The sequence below is a fragment of the Barbatula barbatula genome (assembly GCF_947034865.1).
Source record: "Barbatula barbatula genome assembly, chromosome: 12".
Taxonomy (NCBI): Eukaryota; Metazoa; Chordata; class Actinopteri; order Cypriniformes; family Nemacheilidae; genus Barbatula; species Barbatula barbatula.
In genome coordinates this window covers 8,975,383-8,999,733 of record NC_136775.1, presented here as the reverse complement: position 1 = coordinate 8,999,733, position 24,351 = coordinate 8,975,383, and the positions used below count along the sequence as shown (strand labels likewise).

Sequence of the window (24,351 nt, the reverse complement as noted above, 5' to 3'; positions counted from 1 at the left end):
TAATTCTGTAATCAATTATCATTTTGTAATATTCTTTGCCTTAAATGTAGTCTCCAGCCAAGCATTTCGACAGAAACCATGAATGCCATGACATTTTTCTAAGTTAAATAAGAACATGCATGATTTAAATAATGATATTACATGTACACATTTGCTACACACCAAATGAGATTTATCAGTTTGCGTATTTTTTGTGGATCGAACCCATTTACAACGCGATTGAGCTGCAGATACACATGTCAAGCATCAAGTTTCACAAAGAAAGTTGCTTTTACATCGAGACAAGCAGCTCAAGATGTGAATGTGTATCATTAATATTATCGCTGAAAAACGCATTGTTTTCACAGTTTACGTGAAATTAGATCATACAAATATGTTCATTATAAACAAACGTGCTCTGACGTCTGTGCTCGGAAGTAACCTACTATAAGGTATGCCCGGAGCTCTTTGTTTATTAACTCCGGAAGCCTGCAGACATTTGCTAGACACATTTAAGACAGACAGCTTGGGATCGCGGAGCTCTCACGGATGTTAACGTAACGCGACTTAAGATAGAGACAGCCAGACGTCAAACAAACAGCGGGAAAAGTCCGAAACAGTATGACACTCACAGATCTCCATTCCCTGGAGTTGGGATCCGCATGTGACGTTGGAGCCATCCGGTGCGGTTAGGTTTTGCATGGAGCACGATTGATACTGTAAGCGGTGCACGAGCCAGCCGGTGTAAGCACGTCCAACAGCTCGCGCAGGGACCGAGAGCTTCCGCCCGCAGTCTTGACATGCTGTTTCTCACGACATGATCTTCGGTAATCGCTCCACTGTGCGCCGACTTACTCAACCGAACCGCTTTCTATCCTCTTATATCTTTCTCTCGGAAACCTCCGGAGTTTCTCTCCACCCCCAACCCACTTTGAGGAGTCCGTTCGTACGCGCGCACTGGTCTGTCAGTGACCGCCAGGAGAGGGGGGTGGTCGGGTATCTAATGTCACACCTCCCCATTAACGCCAGACGCAAGCAGTCAAGGCAAGCATTGTAGGGGACTGACCTTGGCGTGACCCCGCTGTCTGGCGACAAAGAGCACGTGTCCACAACTAGCACCCCCTCACAGCCACCGTCACAAATGGCGCACTTGACGGTCCGTTTGCGCGTTCCAGTAAATTCGTGTGGCGTTTTATTGTTTGAAGGATGCTCAGGACTACCTTACAATCCCAAGTGTCTTTATGATAATTAATTTGTCTCTAAAATATTACAATACTTTGCACATTCACTTGCATTTGTAATTTTTATAAATATCGATAGTGCCACATATAATCGCTTACAAACTGTATAGAAATTGTTTTGCAAGCCAAGACGGTATGATATACATGGACAGTTTTCCTGTATCTTGACTGTTGCCTAGAGCCGTCCGGGTGCGCACTCCCATCGGGTGTCTCGCTTACGTCACTTAAGTCTGGACTCACAGTAGGACCGCAAGTGTTTAGGGTGCCATTTGGGACAGGACAGTCTGTCTATAAATAACCTGACAGCTATATGGGCTTTTATCGGGGGCCATGGAAATACACCTGAATCCGCACTAGGGTAAAGTGAAGGAGGAGATGAATGAATGGGGGGGGGGGGGGACCTTAAGATAGCCGTTAAGATTATAGACTGACTGTTTATTTAGCATTTCATTTCTGACACAGTTCCAGAAAACTTCAATATTCACATATCAAACACTTCAAAAAAACATTGCTTAATCAAAACTGTTTTCATGCTGGGGAATGAACACATTCAAATTATTGTACAGCAGTTCAAAGAGATACCTCTAAATTTAATCATTTTACATTTTTCTTAAAGCATTTCATCCCGACTGATATTAAGACACTAAAATATCTAATGCCTCTCAATAAAAACCTTAATTTCCTGTGCAAAATGAAGACTACAATTCAAGTTCTTTTTTCACTGCAAATATTCCTAGCTCTGCCAGAGACATCCAAATGAAATGTTAACTTTTAAAATCTCACCCCTAGTTAGCAATTCAACCCTCAGGGGAATAAAATGACATTTATCTGTCTGAAGTCTAGTCTGGTAGTAGAGTCGATCCACACACACACACACACACACACGTATGCATGCAGACACATCCCCCATTAAAACAGACTAGGGGGAGAGCTAGAGTCTAGGGGGGGTTTAGGGTCAAGTCTGGATTTGAATGGCTGTCTGAGGAGGAAGTCTCTGGGGCATTGAGGTGGATTCTCTCAGCATGCTAATGCTAGCAGGGTCTGGTTTTGAGGTAGGAGACCTGCCTAAATACAAAGACACCAAACCATATCCTTCCTATACCATAATGTCTTAACTTTATTTAATTGAAGAACACTTAAAAAACTGATCAAAACATTACCTCAACAATAAGCATTCTTTAAAGAAAAACTAAAAAAGATTTAAATCACATGGGTTTTCCGTTGCTTTCTGCTAAACAGCGCCACCCGAGATAACCACATAGAAGTATCTCTTTCTAAGTAAAACGAGCTCCTAATATTTTCTAACTAAAATGATCTCTTCTCTTGAATTGATCTATTCTAAAACAGTCTACAAAGAAACACATGTTTGATTATTTGCCTGAAATGAAATTGCTGGTGGTTGAACACAACCCAACGATCTCGGGTTCAATCCTGTATGTCATGATCCTAAAAACAGAGATCATAGCTCCGATTCTTATAAACAGGTAGTTCACCGCAATCATTGTAGAATAAAGCAATATTGTTAACAAGAATTTAACAGACAGCTCCTAACAAACCACGAAACATGATGCGATCATACAACATGTTCAACAAATAGCTGATGACTAGATACTTAAAATGCCAATGCTGTTTTACAGATTACTGCAAGAACCAAATTACACGCTGCGCCCGACTTGATGACAGGTTTCTTTTTCACGAGCCATCCAGGCTATGTGGCAGCTATAAAACTGCGCAATCTGGTCTATCTACAGAGGGAAAGTCCTGCAAAACAAACATGTGAAAACATTCCAGTTATAACCTGTAATATAACTGCACATAAAAAATGTCAGCCCTGAAACTCTGCCGAGACGCTTCCTCGTGCATCCTGTGATACTCAAATCTCTGTAGGACATGCCGTGTGTGACGGGGGAAGGGGAAATTGTCTGTTTGTCTGAGTGAGTTTATGACTGGGGATTGCTATCTGCAAAGCCAAGATGGGTCGCCTGCAGATGTGATACATTGCAGTGTGTGTGTGTGTGTGTCTCTGTAATCACCAGGTATTGAGTTTTTTCACCTCTCCTGCAGCCTGCTGAGCATCGTAATGGGTCGTCTGCCCAGGAGTGAGGTAATGTCTAGGTTTAATGCCAGCCTCCTGCTCTGGCGCACACACACACAAACACCGAAGGGGCACAACAGGAAGAACAGCAGGCGCCACAACTCCCAAAATGGCTGCTGTTGTGACTCCTAATGATGCTGACAACATAATTAGCATTTTGCTAACGAGCCACATGGCAGAGTTTCCGTCCCCGGACGCAGCCATACGGCCTTGCGGACGACACCTGTCTGCTCTCAGGCCCCTTTATGACACATCATCTGTAACGCAAATACAAAGTTGAAGATCTCGGATGACAAATAACTCAAGAATTACATCGCTGCGCCCAGCAGGTTGCCGGTTCAACTCACAATCGCACTGAAAAACGCAAACCTCATCAAATAATAACGTCCCTCTATATGACTATCTTCTGTGTTTACAAACATGGCTCTGTGTTTTCGCAAGAGATATTAATATTGCTGCCGTGCTATAAATATTTAATAAATAGCCCAACTAAAAATTCTGTCATCGGTTACTCACCCTCAGGTCTTCAAAAACCCACAACTTTAGTTTTTTATGGCAGCTTTAAGTAGTTTTTCTCCATTTAATGAAAGTGAATGGTGACCAGTTGAGAAAGACTTTCAAGGCCAAATATTTCCTTAAAAACACTTCAATCTATTCTTAAAACACACTACTCTAATGGTGCTCTTTTGTCCTTGTGAAGTTTGACAGCCCCTGGTTTATCAGAGTTGAAATTTTATTTTGGTGTTTCACAGAACAAAAGTCATACAGGATGAGAATGATGTAGAGTGAATGACAGAATATTCAATTTTGGGTGAACAATTTCTTTGCTATTCATGCAAATTTCCCTTACAGTTTTGAAAACAGATGCTCAAACCTTCATTTCATTTTCTCAACTAAAATAATCCATCATCTCACATCAGTTTTATTTATGTAATCTTTAACTTTAAAGCACTGATCTGCATCACATTAATGCATACATTCAAGGTTGACAGTCTTTGGGGCAGTTTACATGAGACCGTTTTCAAGTGAAAGCGCAAAACAATTTATGCGATTTGCCCGGCTGTTTACACGGAAACAAAATCTTTACACTCATTCACGGCGACGAAGGGTTTTTAAATGGCGCTTTTGGATCAAACCCGGGAGGACAAGTAGATGGTGGGACAACTTTGACGATTGCATTGTTGACCAGCTTCAATGGAAGGAAAACTTTTGAATGTCCAAACTTTTCGGCATCTTTTTTGTTTGAATATGTGCGCACGCTTCTCTTCACTATGAATGAGGAGAAATGCAGCGCTCTGTATTGTATGGTCTCTTTAGCGACGGAAGTCCCCCTTACAATAAACTGTCAACCAATCGTCAGGGACTTTTGTCTTTGCAAAGTGATGTCGCCAACTACTGGCGTGGCATGCGTAATACAGCGTTTTATAAATTTTTGTGGATCTGTGTAAACGCGGATTGTTTTGATAACGTTGTTGTGTACGTGAAGCTTTTCAAAAACGCAAAAGAAAAACATTTCAGTTTTTCATTCTGTAAATGTGGCCTTTGACATATCATTTTATACTCCTATACATATGTGACCCCCCAAGTGACACCTGTCCCCTGGGTAAGCAGTCGAGGCCCCTCAGTAGTAGTTCACTGCAGGGTCAAGCTCACATTTACCTTACTAGAACACCCATGGAGTGCAGTCAAAGTGTGGTAAACAATGTTTGTTTCCCTTTTTTGTTATCACCACTACACCTTCCAGGGTAGAGTGTCTAGTCCCTAACTCACAGCTGAAACGACACTCCTCACTTCCCTCCATGTAAGACCCAGAAGAGTAAAATATCACCTCGTTTAGAGAGAGGAAGTGATGTTTACATCAGAGCCGCCTACTTTTCACTCTGTTCCCACGAGTCACATGTTCAACCTACAGACAATCCAAATCTAGATTAAAAAAAACAGAGCCCACAACAGACTGGCTTGAAGTGTTTGTCGTGACACACCTTCTCGTATGGTCCTTTTCACCAACATTTTACATCTTCTAAAATATTCTAAATGTAAGAATATGTTGCTATACATTCACTAACGTGTTCTGAATGTTAACACATTGCTATGCAAATGCTAGGGTGTTCTGAGAGGATCCCAGGGTTTTGCTAAGGTGTTCTGGATGGTTGCTACTGAAGGGTGTTCTGGGTGGCTGCTTACTATCATGCCCAAATAGCCCACTGCCAAGAATCTACAATATTCGGGTCCCAAGAGATGACTGGATCCCCCAAGAATGTAGTAGCATCAATATAAACTCAATCAATGTTTTCACTCATTTTGCAATTTGCAGGGTAAAAACTATAAAGGATACTTTTGCTCTTAAGAAACATTCATATACATGTGAAGTGGCAGCATAAAATGCTCTCTCTCTCTCTCTCTCTCTCTCTCTCTCTGTCTCTCTCTCTCTCATTAAGAATTCATTTATTCCATTGATGCATCTTCAAGCAACAATGCAACCTGACATTCTGCAATCAGAGAGTGAATGAGTTTAGGGTCTGAATTTCATCCACGCAGCCATGACTGATATGACATAAAAACACATTATGAGGCATTAAGGGTAAACTGGAAATGAGCTAATAGGACATCGCAGTATGAAAGTCTTTATTCACTGAGGAGAGCGAGAGAGAGAAGATATTTCTGAGAAATGCGCACCTCAGGGGTACAAAACCACGACGGGTGGAAGAGGGAATGCGGAAAGAATGAGAAACCATTCTCATTTGCATTCCCGCTCATATAAAAGAGTTTAAAAACGGGCAAACATTTTCACTGCGGAGGGCATAGTGAACAAACAACAACACATAAGAGAGGTTCGTCATTTGTTTTTACTTAAGTTCAGCCTCTTGATGCTTTGAAAACAGGTTAAGCAGTGTACTCATATTCTGTGTTTTTTTTAATGGTGCCTCAAGCATTGATTATACAATATCAAACTTTTTGTCAAAAGTTATTAAAAAGTGATGCCTTTGATTTATTTATAGTGAAGTATATGCACTATGCGTTTTGAAAAAGAAGCCTAAAAAGCATGCACGCCAATAATTCGCATATGATTTCACAGTCTTGTTTGATGGTTCTGAGATTGGCCTCATATTTGTCACTGCGGTTGCATTTTTGGAAGTCAAACTCAGCCGTTTGTGACTTCAGGGGTTTGTTTGATGTCTTAGTGGAATGCAAATCTACCGACAGCAGCTGCGGGGCGATCAAGTCTTATTGAAGCATAGGACATGATCATGATCCCGGGAATCTGTGAATGATCTGAATTTGCGTCAAATCCTGATCCACTGATAATGGCAGACCCTAATCTCTAGCGATCTTTCAGAAATGGCCTGTTTCAACCCCACACGCTGCACATTTTAAGCTCAGTTTGAATAAAGCCTTCTTTTCTGGGACGCCTAAAGAACCCGCGAGCATCGCCACCGAGCATTTGTTTGTAAACAGTAATTTCATCTATACAGTCTTAAATCCGATTCGGGCATTAGGCACAAACAATTCGCATAGTAAAAAACGCTGAGTTTCCTCCTCCTGTGACACAGGGTCCTTCTTTCTCTGCCTCACCCATTTTCTTGCCTTTCTCATTGTTTTTGATTGGATTCTCAAACGGCTCGCTGTTTAAGACGACTCCATTTATCGCTCTGCCTCTTTTTCTCCTCTTGTTTTTTTCGTATTCCCCGTCTATCGTTCTTTTTGCAAACTGAATGAAAGCAAAGGAGCAGAGCTGTCAGTTTCCCATCTATAATGGCCCCAGCTGCATCATTACTCTCCCGGCTCACTCGCAAACAGGGTCAAACGTACTTAGGTAACGGATGAAGAAACGAGGGAGGAACGAAGGCCACAGAGAGAGCGCGAAAGAGAGATTCCATCATACTGGGAGGTACGTGGTGCAGAATGACTGAATGAATGCAGCGAGTAAATGAGTGAATGCAGAAGAATAGCTCCCGATAGACCTCCAACTCAGCCACGATAAACAATCCCAGAATCCACTGTGAGCCTGCGTGAGGTGACACTGTCTGAAACCCATCAGTACTGACGGTGTTGACAGCCAACGAATACAGAACCACACGGCACTCGCCCTGAAAAACAGCACCGCTAATGCGCCTTCGTGTGTGGGATGTGATCAAAGGACGCTGGGCGAAAAAGCGAGCGGACGAAAGAAAAGACGAAGGGGAGAATGCGCGAATCTGAGATTTCTCTTTACTGACAGTATTCTCATTCATCGAAAGAATGCAAAAAAGGACCATTAAGACCCCAAAACAAAAATCACAACAGTCACCATTGAACGAGGGATGAATTTAGCGCACAGGTGCTCTGCCCGTTGCTCCGTTAAAGTGTAAATCTGAGGAATTGCTTTTCTTTATCCCGAATATTGGGAGAAGTCAAATAACGTGAATCAAAGCGGACGCAATCAAAGGAGAAACAGGACCAAGGCATCAAATGCCAAACAAGTCTCATTGAACAACATCATTATCATCTCACATTAAAACCATGATTAAGACCCCCTGAACTTCATTCAGGTCTCCTTTACAGTCGGACATTCCAGTAAACCAAACAACTCCATCATCCGCCACTTCCCCGCTCTCTCCAGAAGTTCAAACGTTTCATCTGCGACTTGCCCTCCCTCCAAGCGACACAGATTGCATACAGAAGACATGACGTCGGTTTGGTAATGAGTCCCTTAGCATGAAAATACAGCCTGCTGTGGTCTGCCAAGATTAGCATGAGAGATGATGGAGATTAGCGATGGAAATCCGTAACTCAAACAAACTGATTGTGGAGCTCTTCACATCAGACAAGGCTCTAAACGTGACCTCCGTTACCTATGACCCTCATCAACCTGTTATAAAACCGAAGAGGGGCTAGGAAGGATAAACGTGAAGAGAGAGAGAGAAAGAGAGGGAAAGGAAAAAAGAGAGAAAGTATAAGATCTGAATTGATAGTTGTCCCTTGACACACATCAAAGTGGAATATGTTGGTCCAGTGTCTCTCAATGACCAGTGCCTGACAACTTTAACCAGCTTGTCTGTAACTCTTGAGAAACTCTCTTTTCTCTTTTCTCTCTCTCTCTCTCGCTCTCTCTCTCTCACAAACACACACACACACACACACACACACACTTTTGTGAGAAGAGCTATTAACAAACACACAAACTGTTGAAGAGGCTGATTTACATACTCTTCAAAGTGTGTCGCTACCGTGCCGCCTTCAAAGAGGACAGAGAGCTTTTATGCAGCATGAATAAACGATTGTGGTTTTATGTGCGCAGAAGGTTTGTTGTTGGTTTTACAGTAAAGTTCTATGTGTGCCAAATTCAGTGTTGGCAAGTCGGGAAAGAGGCAGATGTGATCGGTTTAGCGGTAACTGCTCATCACAATGCCAGAGCCTACAGTACATACAGTAAAATGATCCTCAATGTGGTTTCTTAAAATGCGCAATGCATGTCATGTTTCATTTGCATCACTGCTAAACTAATTCCAGTAAACACATCGGTGGCCTGCATGAACCGCTACAACAGATGCTGGCTCTCATCTCTTTCTGATATCTATATTCATCCTCTCTCTGAGCACATCAAAGAGAACTTGACCAGATCAGCCCTCAGAACCCTTAAAATATAGGCAAGTCTTTATAAATTGATTAAACTGGCTTTTCAAGTCATTTAAACTTCTATTATATTAAACAGATTAAAAATATTGTTGTATTTCACTTTTTCATACTTATAAAATGAAGTCAATATAATTTAATATAGCTTAGATGCACCGATATATCGGCCAATAATCGCTACTGGTAGATGAAAGCAATATTCGGCTATATGGCAATTCATCACGGACGATATGTCCTGTCAATTAAAAGGGGGCAGGAAAATGCAATAAATTTGTGCTCTGTTTGCGCTTTGTTAATGTAATACCAATTAAATTTACCTTTTTTGCAAAGCACTGATAGTGTTCAGGATTTCTTAACTTTTTTGCTCTGAATATAGAAATTGTTAAGAAACAGTTTGATATATAAATAGTCATCATATAAATTAATAACATTTCAGAAAGGTAAGAAATTTATTTCATCTTCAGAATCGGTATCTGCAGATATCACTCTGAATAGTCGGCTGTCTGTATCGGTGTACCTCTAATATAGCTTCATATGACCAATAAACCAATGTGAATTAACTTAAAGACTTAAGGCAACTTTTGTTTTAGGTTGAAATAGGTGAAAGTCTCTTAAGTGTGTGCATAACGTGCTGGAGTTGAACCACACTATTATTAAGACAATCAATGAACTTGACCTATCATAAGGTCCAGTTAACCAGCATGAAGTCTGATTTTATTTTGCAATTTGCTACATGGTTCTATTGAGAAGAGAAGCAAGGTCATTTATTGCACAAAAGATAAAATACTCTTTATTTCTAATACTCAATGTCATATAAATATTTTTAAAGAAACAATGCACACACCCACGTACACCCACAAGTGCATACAGTCAAAATCTAAATGAGCTAAATTGCATCAAATGAATGACTTAAAAAGCTCAAAACAAACTTGCTCATTCTGTAGCCAATCGCAGCTCAGCACACTTGTGCCCTCAGTCTTATTCAAATCGAACAAATTCATTACTCAAGTACAAGAAGGCTGTGATCTTTTTCTCAAGACGGATTTTAATGTGGACATTGATGGACAACGTGTTTTAGGTTGATAATTCTGTCAATACCAACTGACTCCCACACACTTCATGCCAGCAAATGCAAACCATGGACAAAAAAATCCTTAAAGCCAGACAGAGCCTTTCATCATATTCTTTAATAAAACCCTGGCTCCCTCGGTCCCTGCAAAAGCTGATGACCCTCATCACAACAGTACATTGTGGGGTGGAGAGAGAGAGGTAAAGACATTCTAATATGTTCTAGCTGCACAACGTGTCACTGTCTTTCGTGACAAGCAGACACCACAACAATTTCTCTATTAGTCTTTCAAAATATTGATATTTTTATTTAGGCTTCTTAACTTTTTTCACTCCTTAACATAACCTTTAACCTTTCATTGCAACTTTTTCTTTATTTTACAGTCTTAAGTATGTTGTCTTGTAAATGGTTTGAACAATATAACTGTAAAATATTTCTCCCGTCAATAAAGCACACTTAAATTGAAACTGAGAGGAAAAAGAGGGGGGTGAGACAGCGAGAGAGAGAGAAATTTCGTGCAGGGTGTCTAGACTGTATTCATGATCAATCTGTCTGGTCCTTAGACAAGAGCCTGCAAACTCGATTAGACTCTAAACACTTCCTCGGATTCGGTCGAGCTCCCGGCATATTCCGTCTTCGCTAACATCTATCAGCATCATTCCTCTCTCCCTCCAGCAGTAAATGGCTGTTAGTCTGCTGGGGAAATAAACATTTCTCTAAGCGAACGCTCCGACTAAGGAGACCTCTCACAGGGAAGCATGACACAGCAGGAACGGTCGACTAATTTCAACGCAGGCAGGACAGAAAGAGACAGACATGCTTTTTTTGGTATTTTGTCTCGTATGGTTTCCACAAACTTGAAGACACAAAAGAGCTCTGATAGATCAAAGCTGACTAGCTGCCACTATCTCACACTCGCGCCACTTACACACAAACACACACACCTTCTCGACATTTCAGCATGTAGAGACGGCACTTAACACTCGTCTCACACTCGCACTCTGCAGGTGGCTTAAACAAGAACGCCTCAGGAATTCACATGAGAACTGACCAATGAGAACATTCTGCTGACCTCATCAGATCTGGAACAAAGACAAATCTGGAACCAGGATAGAGCCGGGTTTACATCTGGTTTTAAAGGCCCAGTGCATGACATTTAGCAGCATATAGCAGTGAGGTTGTGAATTGCCACCAACGGCTCACTCCACCACTTCCTTTTGAAGCACTGGGGTGGCTGACACAGAACTAAGATGCTGTCACGTTTTCGATTATTTGCCAAAAGAGATAATGCCTTAAAAAGCACACTCTAAAGAGCAGTTTGACCGTTTAGAGCTACATTGCAAATTCCAAGCTAGGGGAACCGCGGTGTATGCAGATAGAAATAGTTCATTCTAAGGTAATAAAAACATAACGCTTCATTATGTCAGGTCTTTATTCACCTCTGAAGACATAGATATGCATATTATATGGCATTTCTATCAATAGATCCTCCAAACAAATTACACATTGGACCTCTAACATCTGTTTGGTCAGCGGTAAATATAGACATAAAGGACTGAAATAATCTATAATCTCTGCACTGAAACAAGCTTGTAGAGAACTTCTCTGTTCCATCCATCACATGAAGCACACACCCAAAGTTCAATTAATCCACCCGCATGACAAAAAAAAAAACAATGAACATTCTGCCCAAAATGTCATGTTTGCAAGTGACTAACTATTAAAGAAAATTTGGAATCAACGCTGTGCCGAATATATATGATACCATCTCGAAATCAAAGAGATATGTCCTCTAAAAATGTCATTTTGTTACCCAAAACAGATGCTAATAGCAGGTGTAAACATGGGCATACACTTACAGCTGAAGATGGCAGATGCAGGATGCTGGGTGGAGATGGGGCAGTGCTCCTCATCACTGTTGTCTCCACAATGGTTGAGCTGATCACATACCTGTGAGCCCAGGTTCAGGCATCTGCCATTGGTGCACAGGAATCTGCACTCTGGGGAGAAAAACACAAAAGGGAAACCACAGTGACTCCTTTAGAAACCTTTCAATCAGATGAGTTCTTCCATAACAATCACAGTCTGTGTTTTCACACCTGGGCTTGTCAAATTTCCAACACTGATTGCTTGAATCGACTAAAACAGCAGCTTGACAACCTGATCTGAAGCCCAAACATATTCCACACAAGTAACATGAATGCGAACGACAAAAAGTGTCCCAATTTATATGAATGTATCCTTTAAAGCATTGTTCACTCATTTACTCACCCTCTAGTCATATCAAACCTTTATTTATTCTTTCCACAGAACACAAAAATATATTTTGAAGAATGTTGGTAACTGGCCCCCATTCACTTGCATTGGTTTTGTGTTCATACAAAAGTAGTGATTGGGGTCAGTGCTTTCAGTTACCAACTGTCTTCAAAATACCTTCTTTCGTGTTCTATCAGCTTAACATTGCTTCAAAGATTTTGGACACAAACACAAAAACTCATGTGCCCTAAAATGTCCTTTGAGGATCTCAAGAGATGCTCATCTGCATGAGTTTGTGTAACAGTTTCACGGGGCCAAACACTTCCAAAGATTTGCGGTTCTCATGCGGCGATGATCCTCCATATGTAGGTCACAGGCTCTTATAAAACATCTTAAAATAAGTCTTTTCGCAAGCATGCTTTTAGGAAAACTCAACGCTGACCTGATAACGGTGCAGATTTAGCTTTGTGAAAGAATCAATGCTATAAAGGATTAAGCCGAGAGCAACGATCCAACAATGCACAGAAGAAACCAGGCACTGATGACACCAGCCGTCTAAACAACTTCTCTGTGTGAGGAGGAGGTGCTAGACAATACCAGGCCACACTCATCGGTCTCTCACGGGGTGTGCCACAACCTAGCGTGGTTTTTGAAACTTTATTTTGATCTTCAGACACATCAGCTGTTATTTGCCTTACGCTAGAGAGCATGTTGGCAAAAATGAGCGAATCAAAGTTCCAAGGACAAACCGATGAGTGGAAAACAGTAACAACCAAGCACTTAAGATTGTGATAAAATAAGTTTGTTGTCAAACGCAATCCTGTCTGGCATTCAAAGTCGTTCATTTAATTTTAAAGGGAAAATATAAATGTACCCGCCTTCCAGTTGTTCTGACTAATACAGAGAAAGATATTTGGAAGAATGCTTATAACCAAACAGTTCTTGGCCACCACTGACTACAATATAGGAAAAATTTGTTTTCTTTTGTTCTGTTGAACACAAAAAATATATTTTGAAGAATGTAGGACAGCAACAGTTACTGTGACCATTATTAAGTCTCTTTTAAAACCCCCATCTTTTCTCATTGGCCTATTAGAAGTTTATTCATTTATTTATTCAACATTTATCTTTGTTTTAATCTGTTTTGTACTAGTCTATGTTGCTATGTCTTTTGTGAAGCACTTTGGTCAGCCCTGTGGCTGTTTTAAATGTGCTATATAAATAAAGTAAACTTTTGACTACCATTCAAAAGACTATGGTAGTCAATGGCGTCCAAGAACTGTTTGGTTACAAGCATTCTTCCAAATTACTTTCAATATTCAACCAAACAAAGACATTTATACAGGTTTGGAACAACTAGAGAGTGAGTAATTCATGACAGAATTTTAATTTTTTTAATAAACTGTCCCTTCAAATTGAGATTTGATACAACAGGTTTAAGGAGAGACAAGGAGAACATTTCTGTTTTCTGTCCTCAGTATTCAAACTGGAGTTTAGTACACAACCCAACCCTAACCCCCCACCCGTCTCGTACTTTCTCTCCCCTCTTTCTCTGCATTCCATTCCAGGCAGGGGAGAGAAATGCAGCCTGTCGGAGAAACAGAGCAGAGGAGGATAGGAAGGGAGGGGGAGCGAGACAAGAGCTTTGAATATCGCACACAAAAACCATCGTGAGTTTGTAAAGCCCGACATGACCCCTCTCATGAACGTAATCTTTACCGCTGGCACAAATCATTGAACCCAAACTCATGCCAAAAACACAAAGCTCATCTTTTTATTCCCTTTAAACCTGATCTGGTGCTCACCTGTGAAAGCATTGGTAGCCGGTAGGTCAGCCTCCTGCATACTGCTCCTGGCCCGAGTGCGTGCCCACCTTATTGGCTCTGAGTGCCTGAAGGCTCCTGAGGGCCAAACAGCCGCCACACTGCCATTCTCACCTCATCAGTCCATTTCTCTCGCTCCGGCCACTGCCCTCTCCCTCCACGAAGGGCAAATAGACTCAGAGGAAAGGTAGAAGGAGGGGTTCAAAACCTTGAGTGAGTAGGGCTCTTTTCAGCAAAATTCAGGGTGGGGTTGCCAAGGCAACCAGCACACCATTACCCTCCCAGCCAGAGCCAGCCAGCCATAGCTGTGTGTGTGTGAGCGTGTGAATATTCAGACAGGTGCTTGATTTAAAGCAGGTGTTTGATAGACGCTTCAGGTAGGGATTGTGGAGTCGCTGCTGCTTGTCCTGGGTGGATGAACTCTTCTCAGCGTAGCAGCATGCTAACGAATGTGCCCCACCTCATTCTTCAAACTGCAAACTCACTGAAAAACAACAGAGAGAGAGAGTGAAGTCAGTTAAGTGGCTATAACACAGACAACCATAATGTACTGGCAAAAGCTAAGACGGCGTTTACGAGTACTCTTGCTACGAGAACGCCTGGCGTTTACACTATTTTCAAAACTCCGAGGTTGCGTTTCTGTGTAAACGGACGAAAACGCTTACTGATAGTATCATTGCGTTTGCTTCCCTGATTCATTAAGCCCCTTTCATATGAGCCAATACGCTACCTGAAGGCTAGAATGACCAGCCTCGCAAGGACCGTGTAAACAACAGGCTTGTTTAACTTCAAGCTGCGCTGCGTACACGAATCAACACGGTGACATCACAGCACCGGATCGAGAGAATCGAGAGCCCTATGCTTTTAAATAGCTCACTCAGTCTGGGATATCCGCCGATCGGTGCCGAATGAAATCAAACAAGCCTAATAACATGGATTACTACATCTAACGTTATCCACACAAAGACGTCTTTTCGTTTCCTCGCAATCAACTTCATTTTGTACTGGTCGGTCTGTGACAAGTTACCAACTGTCATCAACAACCAACTAATATATGCCCAACTGATTACGTTTATGTGAGCGTGTCTGAAGGGTCATGTGACATGCATTCTCAGGTAGTGTAGTGTAAAAGCTAATTTTTTCTAAAAGGCAGTATAAAGGAGGATCGTTTTAGTTTTAAAAAACCTTACATAATTTAGCGTTACATTTTTATTACCTTAGAATGAGCTATTTCATCTGCATACACCGCGGGTCCCCTTACATGGAAATCGGCATGTTATTTCTAGAGTATCCCTAAACGGACAAACTGCTCTACAGAGCGTGTTTCGTATCTCCTGGAAAAAAAGCTAAAACGTGACAACATCTTAGTACTGTGTCACCGTAGTGCTTTAAAGGGGAGAGGGAGGAGTGGAGGGAGTCGTGGGTTGCAATTTCCAACATCACCACTAGATGCCGCTAAATTTCATACACTGGACCTTTAAAAAAGTGTGCATATTTCCATCCTCAGTACTGGAACAGTACTTTTTGTTAAAAAAAGAAAAGAAAAATCGGTTAATATATGTGATTTCATAGATTAACCGAATTGTATCAATAGAATCTCCAGCAAGGGCATCAGCCATAAACGACTGTAATGCAACACAATATAGAACTGTACTTTACTTAATCACAAGTAAAAAATTTCCTGTGGCTTAATATCATTGATTTAATGTCTTCATTTGCAACACTAGACCCATGGACAAGGAAGAAGGTGTCCTTAGACGACCTTCAAAGCTCTCTGACATCCCAGAGGACACTTCACTGGGCCCGGACCGCCAGCTACACGTCGGCTGCGTTACTTGGAAACACGGCAAGCTCTCACCTCGCCTGACCCCGCCACAAGCCGCACAGCGAGAGCTGGTTTAATCACACTATAAATATTATTCGACGCACGTGAAACAAGAGAACACAGTCCAAATCAAACAAAGGCCAAAACAAACACAGTAAATAAAGGTCGTTTTAGGACACTACTACGGCGCTGGCAGTAACACACAACAGGCAAACATCTGCCAGATGTTTAGATGGACTTTTTCCACATTGTTATTTCTTTGTTCCCCAGTGTGTTCTCAGAGTGAAGACCATTGGGGAGGGGGAGCAGAGGTGGATATTTCCAACAGTAGAGAGAAACACCATGTAAAAGGCATTGTTCGGACATGATTTTTAATCAAATCGTAATGTTATATTTATTAGGATAAATATAAGGACTTAAAGAACAGTAAGTTTAAGTAACTGTAGTGTGCGAATTCACTCATCTATTGCATTCACTACATGGATAAACTAGTGGTTTACATGAGTAAAGTGATCTTTAGGTTTTTTGTCATTGTGCTGTCACTTTAATGCACCTGATGTAAATACACAGGTATTGAACAAAAGGATCTGATCCACTATTTATTGCTCAGGATCTAAATCATTACTTGACATCTCTTGCACAGGGTTTATTGGTGTGAAAAAGATCTCTGCCACACCCTTGTAAATATATGTGATCGACTTAAAGGTCCAGTGTATGAAATTTAGCGGCATCTAGTGATGAGGTTGCAAATTGAAACCAACCGCTCACTCCCCCCTTTTGAAGCACTGGAGGCTGACAAAGCACTAAGATGTCATCACGTTTTCACTTCCCCCGCGTTGTATGTAAATAGAAATAGCTACTTCTAAGGTAATAAAACAATAAGTTTATAGTTATGTACATTATATTGCATTATTTGGAGGATCTATTGACATACAGTCTTTAAACATTGAAAACATTATTTGGAGGATCTATTGACATACAGTCTTTAAACATTGAAAACATTATTTGGAGGATCTATTGACATACAGTATTTAAACATTGAAAACAATCAAAATGTAAAAAAACATATTTAAGATTTGTGACACTGTCTGTGAAATCTAGTTTTACGTCGCTAATTATGAGACCACAAGCATTTAACTCCTATAATTATTTGTTATTTACATAATATTATTTAGTTTTGGAAAGAATATGACATGTAGCTGCTTCACTGAAAGTTAGAAAACATTAAAAAGCTACCATGTAAAATCTATTCATCGATGATGATAATCGCAATCACAATATTGAGGTGAATAATCAACAACTATAATTTTTTTCAGAATCGTGCAGCCACAAGCATTCATTTCAGTGATTTCAAATTTTTACAATGGTCAGGCAATATTAAAGATATCAAGATTATATTTTCACAGAATGTTCCTTACGTAGGATGATTTTAAAACACAAAAATGACTTTAGCTGGGTTTACACATGCAGGGTCACATTTATGTGAAATAAACTAAACTGGGAAGTGCTTCTGGAGCAGTGCTGCAAAAAGGTCTATATGAGATCAAAGCTCAATATTTTTTTGCCACATCTGAAATATAATTCCCATCAATCACAGTTCTTTACCTTCAGCATGAGATATCTCTATTTAATGTCTACATCAGGTTTTTGGAAACAGATGTTTTAGACAAGAGGAAATGAAATGTAGCTTTGGATCAACATTTGATCCTCATTATCAGCTAGAAACCACACAGGGCTGAATGTCATATGAAATGACATCTGACACATCAAAATCTACTGTGAAATAAATGTAATTAAGCTGTCTGGATGAGCCACAGTGCAGTCTGACTAATTGGGTCATGACACGTTTCCAATAACCGTCCTGGAACATCTCAATTTTTGCACATGTGGAAACGTTTTCCACAGACTCTGATTTTGATAGTAAAAGGTAGAGAAAAACGAGCAAATAACATGACCTGTAGGAGGGTGGCAGGCATGCGTATGTACAGGCAACCAGTGTTCAAATGTGGCTCCTCCCTACCATTTGTGGTTGTTTTAAAATCTACACCCACCGCTGTGAGGGTTTACTTTATCATAGGGGGACCAACCACTACAAAGTCAACATCCAAAAATAAACAGTTTGCATCCCATTATCTTTTATGTTAGCGGTAATTAGAAGCATCTTCGATAGTTCTGAAGATATTTTGGGTTGGGAACTAAAGAAACTTTCAGTAAATCATTTACAGGCTCTGGTATACTGCACAGTCACAGACCTAGAGCCTTTATGTAGCGTACACACATCATACACAGCGTAAACAGTTCATCCTCGGAAAGAACCACCCAGTCCGACAGTCTGATGTATACTGAACATAAATATGAAAAGCACTTTCTAAAACCGTCAAGCTATAATCCTGTAATCTGATTGGCTAGCTTTATGGATTTTTGGAGTAAGGACATGGGGATCGCTGGATTAGTGGATATAGAATATTTATCACACTTGTTATCTTTTAAACTATGTCAGTGAAATAATCTTACTTAATAATTTGTAGATTTTCTGCTAATTTTAGGGTGTTTCTATACAATACAATTATATCATTTGGTATAATCTATCATATGTATATAACATATGTATTTAAAAACCACATAAAAACTCAAATCAGTGGCTGATGGTCTCTTGGCCGTTTACTCAAAGGTCTTGAGACAAGATACTACAAAGATGGCGGCATGTTAAAAGACAATTCTTGTCCACCTGTGGAAAACGTCACCTAAAGCATGCAGCTAAAAAACTGAACATGCCGAAACAAATGACTGCAATAAATGTCCGCTACAACCTTCTGTATGGTCTACTCTGTCTACAAGAAGTGTAATGTGATCTCAGCAGGGGGTCTGCCACTTTCTCTCGCTGTGCCTGGTTAGATCAGGATAAATCTCTTAGGAACAACAATGTACTTCATGTAGCTAGATTTAAAAACCAAACCAGCTTAACAGATAGAAGAGATTGTTTTAACAAGAAGCAATTCAAGAATGATAGATAGATAGACAGATCTGAAAACATATATTGTGCAATAAAACACATTCAAGTAAAAATCTGCACTACAGGCAGAGAAAAAATCCATATTGTTGAGTCTGTATTGGTAAATACTGAACGTATAGTCAGACAGTTTAATAACACCAGGTCTTGTGCTTTGAAAAATCATAGTGGTTTTCATCCCTTTCACTTACCCAGTACCTTATAGACTCCACACAACACATGATACCGTCTTTCACTGCACTGAAAAGAGCCGTGTGAACATTATTCAGAATGTACATTTCTTGTGTGAACTGTTCCTTTCAGATCTCTGACCAGCTTTGAAGCGTATCATTAAAAATGATTACAACTCTTAAGATTCAAAAGAACAGACCTCCTCCTCCCTTCTCCAAGCAATTCTCGCAGTCCAGACAGCCTAGCCAAAGAGACAAACCAAAAAACACAATCTACCTCTTCAAAGTAAAAGCAGAACGTCTCACAAGTAGGGTTGGGTAACAAACCCCCCACATATCTTGATATATGTAACTGGACCGAATCAAAACGCAGATTTCGGTGCCTCATTTTGGTGTCACTTCATTGCTGACTGAGCCGTCGACTGATACATTCGCCCTCATTCACATTAACGAAAGTTGATAATACAGATCGAATACATGTTATATAATGGTTAAACGGATCGCGAAGTATATGTGATCCGCACGGATCGCGGATCTCTCCCTCCATCTCGGCGAGTTCAGCATTCATCACCTGGCGCAGTCTTTAACTTTCAACCGCCGCATATGGCAAGTTTTAAAGTAAAACTAAAGCACATGACACGTCTGTAATGCAAGCGCTGCCGCGGAGCTCGTTCTTAACACAGTAACGTATTTGACAAGATAGACAAACGAGATCTTAAAACCTTATAGCACCTGTCAGTCTAATCTCTTTAATAAGTATGTCAAGTTTTTTCCTAATTGATTAAACATACTCTCTGTTTTTAAAACAATGCAGATAAGATGTAGCCTAGAAGGCTCTCTTTAAATGGACTTAATCTGTTGATATAGTCAACGCATGTTCTGCCCACATTACTATGTTGAGCATTTTGATGTTTCTGAAGGCTTAACAAGGTTAACCGTAAACACTATAGCATATTTCTAGCAATGTCGGTGTCCATGCTCGTTTCACATTCACTTAAAACATTGTGAATTTGTTGTGTATTTTTATTATTATTTAATAAATATTTTTCAATTGAACATATTGTTCTTTAATGTCATCCACCAGTGTATCCTGGCTCTTTTCGATTTAGGCACATTTTAAAAGTATCGATTTGGCACTGGTCTTGAAAAAAGAAACGACACCCAACCCTACTGCGAGCCCTCAGGTGACCTGGCAACCAAGATCAGCAGGTTAGCAAATGACGACTCGGCCGTCTGGGTTAGTCAGATTTAAGGTGTGTGTGTACCTGCCAGACTAGAGTCGGACAGACAAACCAGACAGAAAAAGTAATGAAGGCAAGGAAGAAAAGCATTCTACACCCTCAGTGCCTCTGTACAAGCGCTGTTTAGTTTATAATAGATACAACAGAATGAATTTATGATAGCATGTCTGCACAGTGTCAGGTTGGGTGTTGTTTTGACAGTCTATTCACTCCACCAATGCTGCAGTATGTGCATTCCTTTTGCAGCTCTCTCTCCCCCCTCTCTCTCGCTCTCTCGTCTTTTACTCTATTGTTACACCTATAAGCTTTCGTGTTACGGTTGCCCCAAGCAGTAATTTGAGTGACGGCACCTAATCCCACCTCTTGTGTCCCACCTCTCTGTGAGTGTGAATCGTTTATTTAGCCTAACAGTCAATCCTGCATTGGCAAAAAGGCAAAATCTGGAAAATATTAAAGTCTGTTTTATGCAATATGTTCGAGATTTCAGTTGCCCTAGCAACAGCGAATGAGATGACTTGTTTTCTCTAGCCAAAAAGAAAAGTGATTACATCTCGATATAATGCACTGATCTGAAAACAATAATGGGTTTATTGATCAGCCTATAGTTATTCAGACCACAGAGTTGCGTTACAAAATCAAAAGGAAAATCTAAGTAAAATCAAACACTTCTATGTGGGTGGGAAAGGATCAAATCAATTCGTCCTCCTCCAAGAATCGCATTTAGAAAGAAAACACACATTTAAAACAGATGCAAAACTGACACAGACGACAAACAAACACAACTCTCTGAAGTAAACATCTAATCAATTGCAAGATCTCTCCCAGCCAATCAATCACCAGTCCTCTGGGACTCCGCCCACAGCGTCTAGACAGCCAGACCTTTGCAGCTCTGCTGCATTCTGCAGCGGTGCGCACCAAGGGGTCAGTGAGGTCAAGTCTAGCATGAGCTTAATCTAGACATGTTCTCCAGGGGTTTACAAATGCCAGGATTTTTGAGTGCCAGAAGATTTGATGGTAAAAAACTTTTGATGAACAAAATAATTGTTTTGAACGTGAAATTGAATCTGTTTGTTTGCATACCGACATATGCTGTTAGGTGATGTTCACCCATGTTTTGGTGGTTGCTAGATGTGCACTGCTAGGTAGTTTCTAGGCCACCCCATCCCATATCTCCACATCTCAATTTTCTGATTCCAACATATGATGCCCCAGGTCACTTCTTCAATGTAAGCATATGGGATTGTGTGCCCATTTTGGTCTGCACCACAACTAATGCATGAGGGGTTTTGCCCAGTTTCCCATTATATGGTGTTAACGATTTGTACAAACCCCTTCATGCTAAGTATGAGCAATAATAATTGTGATTCTTGCTAACTAATGACTGATTGGTACATCCGAGATGAACTACACTGATTGTGCTCAGCTGAACTGATGGCTGTCCTTAGTGAGGGGTGATTAAGCCAAGCAGAGATGCAGTAAATAATTACAGTCCTGAAAGTTTGTGTCCTCCAGAGGAGCTGATGTCAAAGTCAAGCTGCAGTGCAAAAGACAGTGGAAGAGAGAGAGAGAGGAGAGAGAGAGAGAGAGAGAGAGAGAGAGAGAGAGAGAGAGAGAGAGAGAGAGAGCAGACGAGAGAGTGAGAGAGAGAGAGCAGACGAGAGAGTGAGAGAGAGAGAGCAGACGAGAGAGTGAGAGCAGACGAGAGAGTGAGAGAGAGAGAGCAGACGAGAGAGTGAGAGAGAGAGAGCAGACGAGAGAGTGAGATAGAGAGAGAGAGAGAGAGAGAGAGAGCAGACGAGAGAGTGAGATAGAGAGAGAGAGAGAGAGAGAGCAGACGAGAGAGTGAGAGAGAGAGAGAGCAGACGAGAGAGTGAGAGAGAGAGAGAGCAGACGAGAGAGAGAGAGCAGACGAGAGAGAGAGAGAGAGAGAGAGAGAGAGAGAGAGAGAGAGAGAGAGAGAGAGAGAGACTGGTGCAGAGTGCTGCAGTGTCCTGTATCAGAACAGAGATCAGCTTTTAAGCTTAAGAGAGACAGAAACATTAGAGAACTTGGGATCTACACTACAGCTCAGACCGCCGGATGGATTTCTAATTGAGTAGCACGCTAGAGTCAAATCCATTGATTATAAGATAAAAAAACAATAGTTTGTGATAACAGCATCTGTGAGATGCGAATTTTGGACTGGCACATATATTGCCCTTTGATTTTTAATTGGCTCTATTCGATCTTAATTTCAAATGTTTAAGTTGATTTTTGTAAGAATGCTTTTTTGTAAAAAACACTTAATAATGTGCATCTTGAGACAAATTAATGTTTGGGATGTCTAAACCGAAAATAACTTGCCCTGACATATCTTAAACAGATAGTTCACCCACAAATAAACATTCCGTTATCATTTACTCACTCTAATCATTTCAAACATGTATGAATTGCTTTCTTCTGCAGAAAACAAGAGAAGATATTTTGAAGAATGTTGGTAGCCGAACAACGCCGGTTGGTTACCAATATTCTTCCAAATGTCTTCACGTCCAAACATTAATTTTAGACTGGCACTAGCTTTAAACCTTATCTTTGAAACCGGCCATTAGTGTGCAAATGCCCTAAAACTCAACCTACATATTGTACACAGTGGGGTTTGCTGTACTTCATGATGCCAACATTAAGATACAGTTTCTCACGACCAATTTACAACTAAAAGAAACAGATTCATTTGTGTCAGAAACCTTGAATATGTAATAACGGCACAAGCTGAGCAGAAGCAAGCATCTCCATCTCTGCCACGCAGGGACCTCAGTTCCCCTCATGCCCTAGCGTGCTTCAATCTGTCTGGAACCACAGGATGCCAACCAGGGACCCTGCCCCTATAAGACCATCTCAACCATATGCCTCTTCTGAGATAATCCGTAGGGAGCGGTTTTAGGGCTGAGAGAGACCCTACCTTCTAATCTAAATAGAGTCATCAGAAACTCATGACGCGTTATGCATCTACAACATATGTGTGTATTGCTCTGATGTATACAAATATGTGTAGTGTGCCACAAGGGTTGATTAATAATGAGGGGAAGTCTAAAACACATTGGTGGTATGACCTTTTCCATAGGCCGATCCATAAATGTCCGACTGTGAAAGGCTCTACTTTTGGCTCCTGTGTCGTCTCTTCTCATCTCAGTACATTCTAAGGGGGTGCAAGTAATTTTAAGACCCTCCTGGGGGTCTTATCTGAAGCGCCTACTTCCACTGATCTGAGCCCAGTTCTGCATGATCTCAAATAATGACAGACAGCAGGGTTTGGAGAACGACAGCTGATCCCAGTTCAGCATGCGTGCGGTTCCTACCCCAAGCCCTTATGCCACCTGACGTTTCAGTGCCAGAGGCCAGATGATGTGCTTCGCAGCAAGACAGGAAGCTTGGCGTACGATGACTCCGTGTCAGACAGACGGCTCTCAGCGAGACAGGAAGCTTTCTTCCCACAAGCAGCGAGTGTTCCGGTCTGAAGTGGGCTGCTGTCCCAGCTCTCACCCTCAAATCACTCACACCAAAAGGATAATGTTGAATATGCTGTGCTTTACGCCACAAGATTATATTTTAATTTAATGCTTCAGAATTGAAGTCAAAGATACAGGACAGCCCAGACAGAGCCATATATAACCTATCACCAATCAATTAGAGATTATTTGCACTGGCCAATAACAATGCATGCTTTCCAGCTAAAAGAAGTGATGGCTAGTGGTGTCAGGCTCAAAATATTTTCCATAAACTGTATAAGGCCAACCTGAATTCATAGAAATATGAGGTGGCTAATTCATTTGAATTTGTACGTTGCGAAATGACCAAAAACGTATGTGGTCTGGAGAAAACCTAACGTCACTGGTGCGAAAGCAAATTGTGCTCAAAATGTTAGAATGAGATTGTACATTTCATACTTACTGACCAAAAGCCATCTCGTAAAAGTTACGTTTTTGCTGCGAGAATGTGTCGAAAGGGCATATTGTCAAATATTTGTGTAAAACAAGTTCCATTTTTGTCATT

At 40.9% G+C, this 24,351-nt stretch overlaps 1 protein-coding gene across 2 annotated transcripts in view; it reads right to left on the bottom strand.

Annotated features, from left to right (window-relative positions):
- Positions 1-24,351, bottom strand: part of ldlrad4b (low density lipoprotein receptor class A domain containing 4b) — a gene marked incomplete at its 5' end in the record, with an annotated part of 36,928 nt that overhangs the window by 10,286 nt on the left and 2,291 nt on the right. Inside the window, 2 exons of one of the 2 annotated variants that reach the window (XM_079470183.1) lie at positions 11,857-11,997; positions 14,059-14,560. In XM_079470183.1, coding sequence (XP_079326309.1) covers positions 11,857-11,997; positions 14,059-14,098 — 181 coding nt within the window. Of the gene's footprint in view, positions 1-611; positions 682-11,856; positions 11,998-14,058; positions 14,561-24,351 lie in introns of those variants that run through there. The other variant, XM_079470184.1, reaches the window with a different exon arrangement.